Source organism: Mercenaria mercenaria, chromosome 3 (assembly GCF_021730395.1).
Source record: "Mercenaria mercenaria strain notata chromosome 3, MADL_Memer_1, whole genome shotgun sequence".
In the NCBI taxonomy this organism is placed as follows: domain Eukaryota; kingdom Metazoa; phylum Mollusca; class Bivalvia; order Venerida; family Veneridae; genus Mercenaria; species Mercenaria mercenaria.
In genome coordinates this window covers 38,040,675-38,056,516 of record NC_069363.1, presented here as the reverse complement: position 1 = coordinate 38,056,516, position 15,842 = coordinate 38,040,675, and the positions used below count along the sequence as shown (strand labels likewise).

The window sequence follows — 15,842 nt, the reverse complement described above, 5'->3', positions numbered from 1 at the left end:
TATGGTGCGGCTCAATTATGACAAAAGAAACCACCGTATACGATAACGTTTAATGAATAATGATGAATGAATATAAAAATTATTGTGTACATATTGCAAGACTGAAATAATTTCCATATATGGACCAGGCGTTTTAAAAAAAACACCCGACTATATACACGAAAATCTCAGAAAAGTTGGGACATTCATAGAATGTAATCAGATTGGATAACGATATTGCAATAAATCGTTAAATATAATATTAAGCCTCGTTATGTGCAGCGCTACTTTTTGAAACTCATAGCAGAAATCGATATGCAAGACACTGTAAAGGAAGTATTTGTATAAAATCTGAATATCTGCGACCATTATTTTCAGGCGATCACTGTGAAAGGTATGACTTTTGTGTATTTTATCCGTGTGAAAACAAAGGACGCTGTGAGCCGCTGTACCCACAAAACAGTTATAAATGCCACTGTCTACTTGGGGACCCGAATAACGACTGCAAACTGAACAAGAGAGACAACTGCCTTGCGAGGCCACCTTCAAACCCAAATGCGTATATAACATGCATTGATCAAATAGGTGAGTTTATGGTAAGGAAGTTGGCCATCTTGCTCTTAGAAATTTGGAAAGGCTTCCAAAGTTTTATATCAAATAGCACATCTATAAATTAAAGTTAGTAAAAACGACACAGTAATTTACTTCTGGTTGATACATGTATATAGGTTATTCTAACATGTCTCGATTTGATTTCCAGTTAAACAAAGAAGGAAATCAAGCTCTGTATATTCTGTGATCAGCAACGGTTGACGCGCGGACCGGTAAGAGAGAATTATGACGTCAATTGCCGCATGACGTCCGATACATTACTCCTCGGGTAAATGAAGTCCAGCATAGTATTTATTAAAATATTTCAATGAGCATGTCAGAATGAAAACAATCAAGGCCTTCTTGTGATTTATCGTCTAATTTACCACGGTTAAGAGTTCAGATGCTTCAGTGTTTAACCACTCGGGCTAATGCCCTCGTGGTTCAATTCCTACGCATCTGAACTCTGCACCGTAGTAAAACATATTTCTCTTGTTTTGTACATAAAAGTGTTAAATCAGAACATATCTTACAGATTCTTATAAGATGTATTGCAGTCCTGGTTATTCTGGGGAGAAAACTGGTTGTTCTAAAAATGAAAACTTGGAGTTATATTGTGACCGAAGCGGACCAGGGTACTGCACTGATGAAGGCTACTGTAAGGTAAGTATTTAACGTATATAAAAGAAAATATTTGTGTCTGTTTCTGTAGGTTTGAATTTAAATGTTTCAAGTATTTCAAATACAGTCCCGTCACTTTTTTGCCAAAAACTACACGTTACTACAAATTATAAGTCCACGAAAACAAAATCAGAACTCCCTAAAAATAGTTCAGTGCTATATCGGAACTAATATAAGTTCAAGTTGAAAAGAATAAATGTGTTCTTTTCGAACCCCAAATTAAGGTGCATGTATTACTTTTATCGTTGCATAATTTTCTTTAATTTCATTTTTCTTCCATAGCCACTGTGTAATGCAAACGTATGTAACGGTATAGAAAACTGTAAATTCACGGCAGATCCTTACAACACAACCGGTTTTGATACGAAATCAGACTGTGTTCAGGCTTTCGGAGACGGCTACGATCATCCAAACTGCCACGCAGAAGATACGCTATTTGATGGATTTGACGCGAAAATAAATGGACTTAAAGACTGCAGCCCATTTTTCGACACAGTTTGCACACGTGACTTCGGTAACGGAGACTGCAAACCGGGATGTAATAATGCTGACTGTCTTTTTGACGGCTTTGATTGTTTGAACGTCACTGAACTTGCTGGAGTGGTAGTTGTAGAATTCAAAGGGCAGTTAGAAGCTCCTTTGAACGCCTTACAGAACAATATGTCAATGATGTTGCGATCTGGTGTCAGTCTAACAGAAGAAACATTCAGAGATGAACCAATGTAAGTCTTGTAGCACAAAAAAGTTTTATATCTCAAATCATTTGAAATCATCCCAGCTAGCCATTCCATATCTAGCCATCATTAGAATGATATCTTTATTATATAATATTTGATAGATTTCATATCCATCAAGTATCATTTTAATCGTCTATTCGTCATAGGTGCGACATATTTTAGCTAGACTATCCGAAGATTTGGTAGAGCTATTGGACTGGTCTGTGCATCGATGTTGGCGTTCATATTTGGTTAAGTTTTATTTGTAAGCTGGTGTCTTTATTCTTAATGATAATATTTCTTGAAATAGTTGACAACTCCTGAATAGTTAGGGTTTTACTTGCGTAAAAGTATATAAAAAGAAGCGATATGTTGATTAGTATTAGCCGCATTATCAATTTATTCAAGTTAAAAAAAAAATATGTATCTCCACGATAATGTGGCCGGTCAGTCAGTTATATATTTATAGGTTACTAGCTTTGTATCAGGAAATGTGCCCAATAATCCCCCCAATATTACACGACATTAGGAGCGCAACACTATTCAGCAAAAGGACCAGTGCATATTTTTCGATGCAAAACTAATAACCTTTTTACATACGTATCCAAACACATCAATATGCCTCAATAGCACAATGCCCTTTTTTAACAAAATTTGCCATTTTAATGTGATATCAACATGAATAATATTTCTTCTCTTTGCTTCCAGGACAATCCTTTCACTGAGGATTACAGAAACAGAATTTACCGACATAGAATATGCCGGCAAGTTTTTGGCGGCCGCCGTTGCTAAGCGACCGGGATGGCTGGATGGTGTTAAAATAAAGGATATTTTTGGTAAGTGGCTTAAATCTATGTTTACTGACATGCGTTTAATAGCGTTACAAGATGCAGTAACATGTATTTATTTTTTAAGTGTATGAAGGCCTACCTATATACATAAAAGCACCACATCAAGCGTGGGTACCGGACAAGTATCTGGTTATATCAGACATCAGCAGCTAACCGCTAACTGTCGGATACACGACGATTGGTCCAAAAGCTATATCACTGCGACCGTTGCGCATTTCAACGTTATGGCTATATACCAATAAAAGAATTTGTTCATTGTTTCATATAAAATTCAGCTAATTCAGACCAATTTTGTTACAGTTTCTAGATTTTCATTCCGTCATAGACCTATTTTCCACAAGATATCCATACATTTGCTTCAATAAAACGAAAAGAAAAAGGGGTGTTGAATAGTATGCAGTAAAATGCAAGTCAACTGAAGTCAGGAACCCTCATATTGCCGCATTTCAGAAAGCGGTCCGCAGAATAAACACCCTACTTTCGTTTTCAAGTAAACAACTCGAAAACATGCGAGTATTAGCATGAAACGTGTCCTATTTTATGTAAAATTCATTCCACGAGTGAAATAATGCCCATTTGGCCCCCCGATTTAGGCGGAAATGCGCGAAAAATGGAAAAAAAAAATAGGATCTATTTATTAGACTTCTTTCGACTACACCACGGAAGCACATTTTGGACCGAATTACTGCATTATAACCTTATATTATTTTAGAAAATATATCAGATTGTACACTAATTCAATCAAGATTACATGGGTAAATATCATTTTAGGGTATTTTCGTTTTTAAATACACAGACATTTAAATTTCACCATTGACGATATTGACGATATTTCGCCACAAGCAAAAATAGTATTTCTTCAATAGATAGAAAAAATCAACCAAACAAAGACGATCACCAGTTGATATCAAAATATTGCCCCTCATCAAATGGAATTATAATGCCACGAGGTTACGCTTTTCAGCAGTAAACTACGGAATTCCGTTAGAGCCATCGCCTTTGTATGTGTTGATCTGAAACGCGATACTCGATAGTACGATGATGAAAACGCGAAATCACGAAACTACGATAACGAAAACGCGACAACACGATGATGATAACGCGATACTACGATAACGAAAACGCGATAATACGATAGTACGATGATGATAATGCGATATACTACCGCGTTTTCACTATCGTACTGTCGCGTTTTCACCATCGTACTATCGTATTATCGCGTTTTCGTTATCGTAGTATCGTGATTTCGCAATATCATTATCGTACTATCGCGTTATCACCATCGTACTGTCGCGTTATCATCATCGTACTGTCGCGTTATCACCATCGTATTGTCGCATTATCATCATCGTACTGTCGCGTTATCACCATCGTATTGTCGCGTTATCACCATCGTACTGTCGCGTTATCATTATCGCACCATCGCCTTCCGGTGCGCATGTGCATGCTAAAAATGAGAAGATTAGAAGTTATACTTTTAGAACTACAGCTCCTGCTCTAGCGATAGGGCGATATGCAGATTCGAACGCGGGTGCTAGTGTGTGAAAATCTTGATTTGTATTGATGATCCTCCTATAGCTGCAGCTGCTAGTTAGTCAAAAGCAAAAAATAATTAACATTTTTCCATGCTTTTTTAGCTTTCGTCAATTTAAGAGTCATTTACAGACAATGAATTTAGGGAGACAACGCGTGTTGGATGTTGAACAGGTTCAGAATGCTGTGCAGATATAATTTTACTGCATTTCTCATTCCTGTAAAATCATAAATAAAATGTCTGAGTAAGGGGGAGTTAACTCACTTTTGGTTGTAAACTGCTTTACTTTTTATTTTATTTTTGCAGAAAATTGCCAGACTTTGATGCATTAAAAGAAACTATGTGCCATGAAAACTGCAAACAATATTCTTCGAATATTTGCGATGCTCCGATTTCAGTGTTGTTATGCGTCTTACGGAATTCAACATCAATGACCTGAGCTTTACAAGACATGCATTTGCTTTTCAGTGTTGAAATATAAACCATCATATTTGTGAAAATATTCATCATCATATTTGTGAAAATATTCATGTCAGACCAAAATAAAAACAAACAAAAAAAACGCCCTGATCATGGTACAATATAACATTCTTTTTTTTTTCTTGTTGTCATATACTATATAGAAAACTCGAACCGATTGACCTGCAGAGTTTTTGCCTAAGTACATATTTGGTTTTAGCTGAAAAAACTTTTTACAACCCATTAGCAAGCAATAGAAATCATTTTTAATTTCAACAGAGCTTAAATAACAAGATAAATAGAAACCAGAACACTGGAGAGGAAATTCTTCTGTGCGCATGGGCACCGGAAGGCGATAGTACGATGATGATAACGCGATAGTACGATGGTGATAACGCGACAGTACGATGGTGATAACGCGACAGTACGATGACGATAATGCGACAGTACGATGATGATAACGCGACAGTACGATGGTGATAACGCGATAGTACGATAATGATATTGCGAAATCACGATACTACAATAACGAAAATGCGATAATACGATAGTACGATGGTGAAAACGCGACAGTACGATGATGAAAACGCGATAGTGTATCGCATTATCATCATCGTACTATCGTATTATCGCGTTTTCGTTATCGTAGTATCGCGTTATCATCATCGTGCTGTCGCGTTTTCGTTATCGTGGTTTCGTGATTTCGCGTTTTCATCATCGTACTATCGAGTATCGCGTTTCAGATCAATACATTCAAAGGCGATGGCCCTAACGGAATTCCGTAGTAAACCGTGTGTACTGTAGTATCAATCTACGTCTTGTAATTGCTTGCTGACAAAATATGTAAATTTTGGACCTCAGTAACGTTAGTGACGTCCGGCAATCGCTTTCTGTACTTGCCGATATCTCGGTAGGTAAGCAATGATATTTTTAGAAAATATTGCAAATAGATCACAGACCTAAATAGATCAAGGTACTTGGGTAAGAAATTTTGTCGTCTTCTTTTCAGTTTAGGCGTTGTAATGTCTCCAAGTACATTACATTTGGATCAACCTTGTAGATGGCAAGCCGTTTTACCAGTTATTCAGTGACTACAAGAAATATTAAAAATATGTCTTTTTAAGTATTAAAGCTACCATTTAAGATAAAAAGACATGTCAGGTCATTTGGTAGATGTTTGAAATCTAGCACTTACAAATAAAGAGAACTAGCTTTTGTTGAATAGCAGCTGACGTAAAAGAACTAGCAGTTTTTTTATAATAAAATATAAAACTGTTCAGAAGAGATTTCTTTGTTAAGAGATGGCACTTTTCTTAACAGGATATATCCTAAATTGTAATAGATATCAATTTATTTTAGAGACAGAGCATTTTTGCTAAGAAAGATATCTTAAGAGTTATCTGCGTAGATTAAAGGGGGTTTATAACAGCAATTTGCAAAAATGGTATTGGTGCGATACACATAATTATCGGTCTAATATCAACATAATGTGAATTTCTTGGTGGCATTCTCTCGAAAAACCATCTTTTCCTCCTCTGGGCTTTCTGTGTGCATTAAACTGATTTGATTTTACATAAGAGTACTATTGTTTGCCGAGCATGTCTATTTGCTGTATTTTTGACATTGTAGATATAATCCTAGTACAATGGTGCATGTGCAGTGGTGTTATATATGGGATTGTTGTCGGCATGTTTTGTAGATGACCTGCATTTTAAAGACTATTTATTGATCTGCGTTGAAAGAATTATAACATATACACACACACGCACGCCAAAAAAAAATGTAAAAAAAAACAAAGACAAATATCAAACAGGGAATGCCACGTACCAAAAACGCAGACTCGCCAAAACGAAACCCACAGCACGCAGATGTGCACACCAAAACACACACACACACACACATACACACACACACACACACACGCACACGCGCGCGCACACACACACACACAAAGCCAACACATGAGGACAAACACGTTTTTAGTATTACCACAAGCGTGAATATTATGAAAAAAGTTTATATTTGGATCTCATTTCATTTAAGTATGTCCGGCTGGAAGTTACAGCAGCACGTATTCTGACAAGTGTAGGAGAAAATGTAGCACATGCATACAGGATGATGACGTCTGTGACTGGAAAACAGGGGCGTGTCTTTATGGGTGTCTACCTGCTCACTCGGGAGAATTTTGCAAACCGTGTGACGCTTGCAAACAAAAGGGAGAAGTTTGCGATCCTTTTTCGGGAGAGTGTCTTCATGGGTGCAAATCAGGTCACTGGGGTCATGAATGCGTTGTATGCTTCTCGTGCAAACAAGAAGGCGACATCTGTAACAATGTAACAGGAGAGTGTTTACACGGGTGTATTAATAATAACTTCTATGGCGCCATGTGTAAGCAGTGTCCGCAGAATTGCGTCGGGGGCTGCAATGAAAATGGTAAATTCCGTTATATAAGCTATATTCACTGACAAAGTTTGCATGCAATTCATTTCTTTTAATATATTAAGTACTTGAAAAATTGAAATAATAGCAATTTACATTGTTTTGAAAATTAATCAAAACTGACAGCATTATGCTGATAGCTTATGCGAAATAAGGCAACACCTGTGAAAAAATAGCTTCATTAAGCTATTTAAAAGGGAGTGAGTGAGTTGGGTTTTACGGCGAATCGACACAAAATGGTCATATATCGCCGAGTAGTTAAAAAGGGAATACTGGTATCATATAAAACAATTATTGTCATGTTTTACTACTTTTTTTTCGATTTCAGGACACTGCAATACCTGTCCATCTGACAGACACGGGAAAACTTGCGAAAAGTTATGCGATGAAAAGTGTCGAAGTGGTACATGCACTCGTAACACCGGCATCTGTGAGTGTAAAGATGAATACTACTGGTCAGACCATGATAAAAGGTGTGTTAATTGTAGTGATGGATGCAAAGGGCACTGTAACGTCTCGTCCGGTTCATGTATTTGTAGGGATGGTTACTATGGCAGCAAGTGCATTTTTCATTGTATGGATATGTGCTTAAATGGGACATGCCACGTGAACGGGACATGTGACAAAGGGTGTGACCCAGGTTATTATGGCCCTACGTGTGCTAATGCATGTCCTAGTGGGTGTAACGCGTGCTCACGAGAAAGCGGGCTGTGTGAAGGGAACTGCAAACCAGGATATGAAGGGTCTAAGTGTGAAAGTAAGCATATGATAAATTATGATACTTTTAAAATAAATGTAACTCAGCCTTGATTTTTTTCTCGACAAATGTTTGCCCTATATTTTAAGATTATTAGTAATGTTTTAAATATAATGTCAACAGTAAATCAGTCTGGAAGTATTTTGTGAACTATTAAATAACACAGGGAAAAATGAAGTAATGAGGTAGCAGAATGAGGAACATCATTTCACTATCGCATATACACATATACATCCACACTTGGAACATGTTTCAATCTTTCCAAAACATATGCAAGCAGCAAGACATCAGTTCAAAAAGTATTTATAAACTGTTTGTAACTGCCAAGCCGTGGACCTAATTTTTTGCGCCGAGTTGACGACGATGCCAGTAAAAGAACATGTTCCTTAAACATATCAAGGGGGGTATTCGATCTACTCCTTACCATGGAAAAAAAATGGCGGCCAAAACTGAAAATGTGAGTTTTTCTTACTTTTTTGCTTTTTCAAGGATATCTAGACAATAACACATGTCTATCAACCTGCTCCACTGTTTTCTCCATCTACCGGTACCTTTCACTTTGGAAACAGCACTTTAATTTGTCTGGAATGCTGGTCATGAAATTCGAATCGATGGAAAATTCTCCGGTAAACACGGGATAAGGAATAGTGCGACTTGCAAAAATGGTCTTTTTACCTAATATACCGCAGGTTGTAAGCTATTTTTCTGATTTGAAGGAATATTTCCACATATTTATCTAATACTGTTGGTTTTGAGCAGATCACAGTTCGTATTTTCAAAAAAACACAATTTTTGTCCGATGGTAAGGAACAGTGTGCGAAAATTAGAGGATAAGGTGCAGTGCAATTTTTTCGAACGGATTTTACAGTTTTGTCTCATCATTTCTGAGATAACCAGTTGACATTTTTATACCATGTAATAATTAAAGAGGTCTGAATCGTGACCCTGGCTGTTAAACTACACTAATATTGAAGATGAACCATAGTGTAAACCCTCCTATCGTTAAGTTTTAAATGACGAACAATCGAGTGTTCCTTATCGTGGTTGTTTAGAAATAGGCCCCGGAAGCAAATTAAACATACTATAATTCCAATGAATATGTGTTTATACTTGTTACCTAATGTCAATTGGATTTATCATATCCATAATCCAAAAAATGTACAAAAGACAATTTAAAATGATACATACGTTACTGGCGCCATGCGCAAGTTTTATACAAAAAATCACAACGCTTGACCGCTTTTATAGTTAATGACGGATTTTTTAGTAAATGCAAAGAATACATGTTCCCTAATTATTAATAACTGCATCATAATATGTATGTTTGTGTTATTACGATTCCTAAACAATAAAACAGATATGACGCCAATGAAGGAATACTTTGGTTATGGATCTATCCTACTATGAATATATGAGCTTGACATATAAAGAATATCGTTTTTATGTCTTTATAGGTTATTTCTAGTTTTGTTTCAACTACATGTTATAACATTTGATACAAGATATACTTAGTAGTGATATATTTTTCACTTAAACTTTCCTTATGTAAAGATTCCACTTTCTATGATACAAACGTTACATTTATTCTTAGACACTGAAAATCACAGCAGTTCATGTTGAACTAAGAGTAGTTTTTTCATGCCAAAACAGTATATGCATTTTCAATACATCAATCATTTGTCTGTTATGAAGCAGATCCTTCTTAATTTAAATGGCATAAGAAATGGCAAAATGATACGTGATCGATACAAACGTTACCAATCTTATTTAAGATAACATAAACAAGAAAGTGTCACTCAGTTTTAATTGGCAGTGTCATCAGTTTGTATCGTCTATGTCGTAAGATGCAGATTTCACACAGGTTAAGTCGCACATTTGTCCTTGATGACGTGTTTTCTTTTTCTGAAAATGTTCAATGGGCTCCGCTGGTAATGTTCGGTTTAAATAGGAAACTTAAAGTAAAACCTATTTTTGATTATATGACAATTATATTTTTTTGTTTCAATTAAATTTATGTTGTTGTACATATTGAGTACGCCATAAACACAGTACAAATTATTGATACATACGTTACGTACGGTAACGTATGTATCCTTTCATGTCTGATATATTACTTTTTATACAACATGAGGCTTCTTTTATATTTTGAAGTCAAGGTTCCAAGATAATACGCTCAGGCGTTTTAATTTGCTAAAAAGTTTTGTTTTAATCACTATTTTTGTTTAAAACACGTCATGCAAATTCTATTTTTAAAATCTAATAATATATGCTTTAATATTAATTTCTTGCTAAAAAGGTTTTGTTTACAGAATTGGTTGTATGTCATAGTGTTTTTAGCATAAAGATACATGTTTAACATATTTTTGAATACAAAATGAATGGAAACAGCATACCCGTGGTACCCATAGCACAGTGATCGGTAACGTATGTATCAATACATAGGTTATTGGTGTATCACTGTTGACTTGTGGTGGGTTGCACATCAGGTTAACATTATTGTAACATCAAGGGCTAAAATCAGAAAGGTGTATCGAGAATGTGAGAAGGCTAAAGACAGTGCGCTACTTTAAAAAGAGAGAATCAGACAGTGAAACTATTACCTCCCTGCTAATTATATCCTTTGGCAAACAGAAAATGGAGGAGAGAAAATAAGAAAAACAAAACGAGAAACGGACTTCGAGACTTCGAAAAAAAAAACAGTACTTTTTCACAAGAAATGTATAATATGACATTATACATTCCCTGTGAAAATGTACCGTGTTTCTTTCGGAGTATCGAGAGTCTGTTTCTTAGTTTGTTGAATAGGCTTTGGTTGTTCGGGCGCAGGCTTAACCGAAAAGATAGTGTTTGTAGTTTTACTAAGAACGTATGCGACCTTATATTACTTTATTTTCGTATCTATTAAAATCGATACCTTAAAACAAATCGCTGCCGTAGAACTGGTAGCTAAAAGGTAAAAGAGCTAGCTTTAATTACTGTTAAGGTAAAAATCTGCAAGTAAAAGGGCATAAAGTTTTGTTCCAACCGTGATATATCTTGAAATATTTTTTTACAAGACTGTTAATATATTTGAAAAAGTCTTTACAGTAAAGACAGACTTAATAGAACTGTTAACTCTGAATGAAATTTTATATGTAGAATTGTTGGTTTTTGTTGGTGCTTGGTTCATGAATGTGGTTGTACTCAAATAAAATTATCTTTTCTTCATTATTTGGAAAAGTTCTGACACGGTGACTTGTGGTTATATTTAATTTTTAATATTAGAATAAGAACTTTTTCTTTGTGCATTTCATTATATACAGCTTAAAGTGGTGTGATTCATGGATTCAGTGACAAAAGCACTTGTTTTAAGAGCTGCCACTTACAAATATACAAGAGAACGAGATTATCAAAGCCGCCTTTGAGAATACGAATAATTAATTTGACAATCGTAAGAAATAATTAATTTGAATAAATAAGTATTTGTGCTTTTGATTTACAATGGTCGGCTTCAATTTGATGGCAATCTTGAACATGAATTTTGATGCCCGAAAATGAATTTATTAGTTAATTTGGGATACATACGTTACCATCAGCATATTTCTGATCAGTTTTGACAAGTTTAATATGTGTTATTGTTGATTGACATAAATGTTTCCAAGAAAAGCTTGATGATTAAATGTTCTTAAATTCGTGGTATAAGATACATAATGTTGGTAAATAACAATCATATTTGCCACATATTAAGCCTTACTTGAATGTATTTTTTTCTCATACCATGTGCAATGATACTTACGTTACTTTTGTAATGCAGCTTAAGATACAAGCAGGACACATAAAATATTCAAATTACTCTTCCAAATATATACGTTAATGGCATCGTAAGAGTATATCTATGATTTTATGAGCTTATTATGTTTGCGATTTGCCTTTTGTCAATGTTTTTAAATATGTTTTGTTACAGTTAAATGTTCGTTCAATAATCTACTAGCGAACTCGCGAGGTAATATTCCTTAATAACTCTAAGCCAACGTTAACTTAAAATGTAAGAGTTAACCATAATTATGAAAAGTCGTATACATAGTTATAGCTTCAACCACGAATAATTTCTGGTCTTTGTATCCATAAAATCGTGAATTAGTGCGCCTAAATGTCGCATAACGTATGTATTTTAACGCAAAATTACAAAGAATGCATAACACCTAAACAAGTTAAGTGGTGTTGCTGAGTTTTCACTATCTTTAGTAAAACACATTGTATTTTAAGTAGGTTTAACTTTTAATGGTTTTTTAAGACAAAAAAATAATATTTCAACATTTTTGTAAGGCAATTGCTTGTTATTAATGACTTTGGGCGCTATACCAAATAGAAAGTTATAAATACTTAAATGTTGGCGAGGGATACTATATTAAATACTTGCTGAACTTTTGGCTTTCAGTACATCACGTGTCTGATAGACAGGCGGATACCTTTTAAATCTTACTACATTTAGCAAGAAATAGTTATAAATGATCACCAAAATATTTATTGTAATAGAATTTTACTTGATTGTCTCTGAAAAGAGCAAAGTAAAAAGTTGCTTGAAGAAGTGAACTGCACCTTATCCTCTTATTTTCGTACACTGTTCCTTACCATCAGACAAAAAACTGTGTAATTTAAAATTACACCTTTTAATCGGCTCCAGACTAACCATGATGGAAATATATATTGATTCTTTTCTTCTAATTAGAAAAATAGCTCACAATTATTTGAATTATAAGGAAAAAAGACCATTTTTGCTAATCGCACTATTCCTTATCCCGTGTTTACCGGAGGATTTTCCATCGATTCAAATCCCATGACCAGCATTCCAGACAAACTACAGCACTGTTTCCAATGTTAAAGGTACCGATAGATAGAAAAAACAGTGGAGCAGGTTGATAGCCATGTGTCATGGTCTAGAAATCCTTAAAAAAGATAAAAAGTAAGAAAAACTCACATTTTCAGTTTTGGCCGCCATTTTGTTTTGGTGGTAAGGAGTAGATCGAATACCCCCCTTGATATGAAGGAAATAAAAAGATTTAGCCGCCGCTTGCAGTGTCAGTGTGGCAGTACGATTAATAGAATTTACAACTTACCCTGCATACTCTCTATGTACAGTGGTACGTATATTAGCATATTTTCCTATAAAAACGTGAGGGAAATTTGTATGATATAAAACGTATAAGGTACTAATTTGTTTTATCTATCAATTCCATCAGAGAGCGCCGGCCGAAGCGGATACATTGATGACGTAACTGACAATACTGGTGTTATCATTGGTGTCATCATCTCCTTGCTACTTGTTGTACTTATACTTCTTGTTGCCTGTTGTTACTGGTGAGTATACAAGTTGTGTTGGTGAGTACAGACGTTGTTACTGGTGAGTATACTCATTGTTCTGGCGAGTACACACGTTTTTGCCTGTTATTACTGGTGAGTAACTATACAACTTGTGTTGGTGAGTACACACGTTTTTGCCTTTTGTTTCTGGTGAGTTAACTGTTGCCTATTATTACTTTCTTGCTTGTTGTTACTGTGCATGTATACTCACTGTCTGTTGTTACTAGTAAGAGTCTATTGGTTGCTGTCTGTAGTTTCCGGTGCCTCTATTGGTTGTTGCCTGTAGTTTCTGGTGCGTCTATTGGTTGCTGCCTGTAGTTTCCGGTGCGTCTGCTGGTTGCTGCCAGTAGTTTCCGATGCCTCTATTGGTTGCTGTCTGTAGTTTCCTGTGCCTCTATTGGTTGTTGCCTGTAGTTTCCGGTGCCTCTATTGGTTGCTGCCTGTAGTTTCCGGTGCGTCTGTTTGTGGCTGCCTGTAGTTTCTGGTGCCTCTATTGGTTGTTGCCTGTAGTTTCTGGTGCATCTATTGGTTGCTGCCTGTAGTTTCCGGTGCGTCTGTTGGTTGCTGCCTGTAGTTTCCGGTGCCTCTATTGGTTGTTGTCTGTAGTTTCTGGTGCGTCTATTGGTTGCTGCCTGTAGCTTCCGGTGCGTCTGCTGGTTGCTGCCTGTAGTTTCCGGTGCGTCTGTTGGTTGCTGCCTGTAGTTTCCGGTGCGTCTGCTGGTTGCTGCCCGTAGTTTTCGGTGCCTCTACTGGTTGCTACCTGTAGTTTCTGGTGCGTCTATTGGTTGCTGCCTGTAGTTTCCGGTGCGTCTGTTGGTTGCTGCCCGTAGTTTCCGGTGCGTCTATTGGTTGCTGCCCGTAGTTTCCGGTGTCTCTAATGGTTGCTGCCTGTAGTTTCTGGTGCGTCTATTGGTTGCTGCCTGTAGTTTCCGGCGCGTCTGCTGGTGTGCCTCTACTGGTTGCTGCATGTAGTTTCTGGTGCGTCTATTGGTTGCTGCCTGTAGTTTCCAGTGCGTCTGCTGCTTGCTGCCTGTAGTTTCCGGTGCGTCTGCTGGTGTGCCTCTACTGGTTGCTGCCTGTAGTTTCTGGTGCGTCTATTGGTTGCTGCCTGTAGTTTCCGGTGCGTCTGCTGCTTGCTGCCTGTAGTTTCCGGTTCGTCTGCTGGTTGCTGCCTGTAGTTTCCGGTGCCTCTATTGGTTGTTGCCTGTAGTTTCTGGTGCGTCTATTGGTTGCTGCCTGTAGTTTCCGGTGCGTCTGCTGGTTGCTGTCTGTAGTTTCCGGTACGTCTGTTGGTTGCTGCCTGTAGTTTCCGGTGCCTCTATTGGTTGTTGCCTGTAGTTTCCGGTGTCTCTATTGGTTGTTGCCTGTTGTTTCTGGTGCGTCTATTGGTTGCTGCCTGTAGTTTCCGGTGCGTCTGCTGGTTGCTGCCTGTAGTTTCCAGTGCGTCTGTTGGTTGCTGCCTGTAATTTCCGGTGCCTCTATTGGTTGTTGCGTGTAGTTTCCGGTGCGTCTGCTGGTTGCTGCCTGTAGTTTCCGGTGCGTCTGCTGGTTGCTGCCTGTAGTGTCCGGTGCGTCTGCTGGTTGCTGCCTGTAGTTTCCGGTGCCTCTATTGGTTGCTGCCTGTAGTTTCTGGTGCGTCTGCTGGTTGCTGCCTGTAGTTTCCGGTGCGTCTGCTGGTTGCTGCCTGTAGTTTCCGGTGCGTCTGCTGGTTGCTGCCTGTAGTTTCCGGTGCCTCTACTGGTTGCTGCTTGTAGTTTCTGGTGCGTCTATTGATTGCTGCCTGTAGTTTCAGGTGCGTCTGCTGGTTGCTGCCTGTAGTTTCCGGTGCGTCTGTTGGTTGCTACCCGTAGTTTCCGGTGCCTCTACTGGTTGCTGCCCGTAGTTTCTGGTGCGTCTATTGGTTGCTGCCTGTAGTTTCCGGTGCGTCTGCTGGTTGCTGCCTGTAGTTTCCGGTGCGTCTTTTGGTTGCTGCCTGTAGTTTCCGGTGCCTCTGTTGGTTGCTGCCTGTAGTTTCAGGTGCGTCTGCTGGTTGCTGCCTGTAGTTTCCGGTGCGTCTGTTGGTTGTTGCCCGTAGTTTCCGGTGCCTCTATTGGTTGCTGCCTGTAGTTTCCGGTGCGTCTGCTGTTTGCTGCCTGTAGTTTCCGGTGCGTCTGTTGGTTGCTGCCTGTAGTTTCCGGTGCCTCTATTGGTTGTTGCCTGTAGTTTCTGGTGCGTCTATTGGTTGCTGCCTGTTGTTACCGGTGCGTCTATTGGTTGCTGCCTGTTGTTACCGGTGCGTCTATTGGTTGTTGTCTGTTGTTACTGGCAAGTGCACTTGTTGTTTCTTGTGTTACTTAAGAATGTACTAGTTTTTGCCTGTTGTTACTGGCGAGTGTATTTGTAGTTGCCTATCTTGCCTGTGTACATTCACTTGTTTTTGCCTGTCGTTATTGTAGAATATACTCGTTGTTGCCTGTCTTTACTTGTGTGTGTACTCGTTGTTGCGTGTCGTTGCT

The 15,842-nt window shown here is 37.7% G+C and overlaps 1 protein-coding gene across 1 annotated transcript in view; it reads left to right on the top strand.

The window, feature by feature from the left end:
• LOC123525044 (multiple epidermal growth factor-like domains protein 10) overlaps positions 1-15,842 on the top strand; it is a 34,952-nt gene that overhangs the window by 13,015 nt on the left and 6,095 nt on the right. The window contains exons 7-13 of the mRNA XM_045303727.2: positions 358-564; positions 1,106-1,233; positions 1,534-1,973; positions 2,676-2,803; positions 6,855-7,244; positions 7,579-8,007; positions 13,227-13,344. Of these exons, the coding sequence (XP_045159662.2) occupies positions 358-564; positions 1,106-1,233; positions 1,534-1,973; positions 2,676-2,803; positions 6,855-7,244; positions 7,579-8,007; positions 13,227-13,344 (1,840 nt within the window). The remainder of the gene's footprint in view (positions 1-357; positions 565-1,105; positions 1,234-1,533; positions 1,974-2,675; positions 2,804-6,854; positions 7,245-7,578; positions 8,008-13,226; positions 13,345-15,842) is intronic.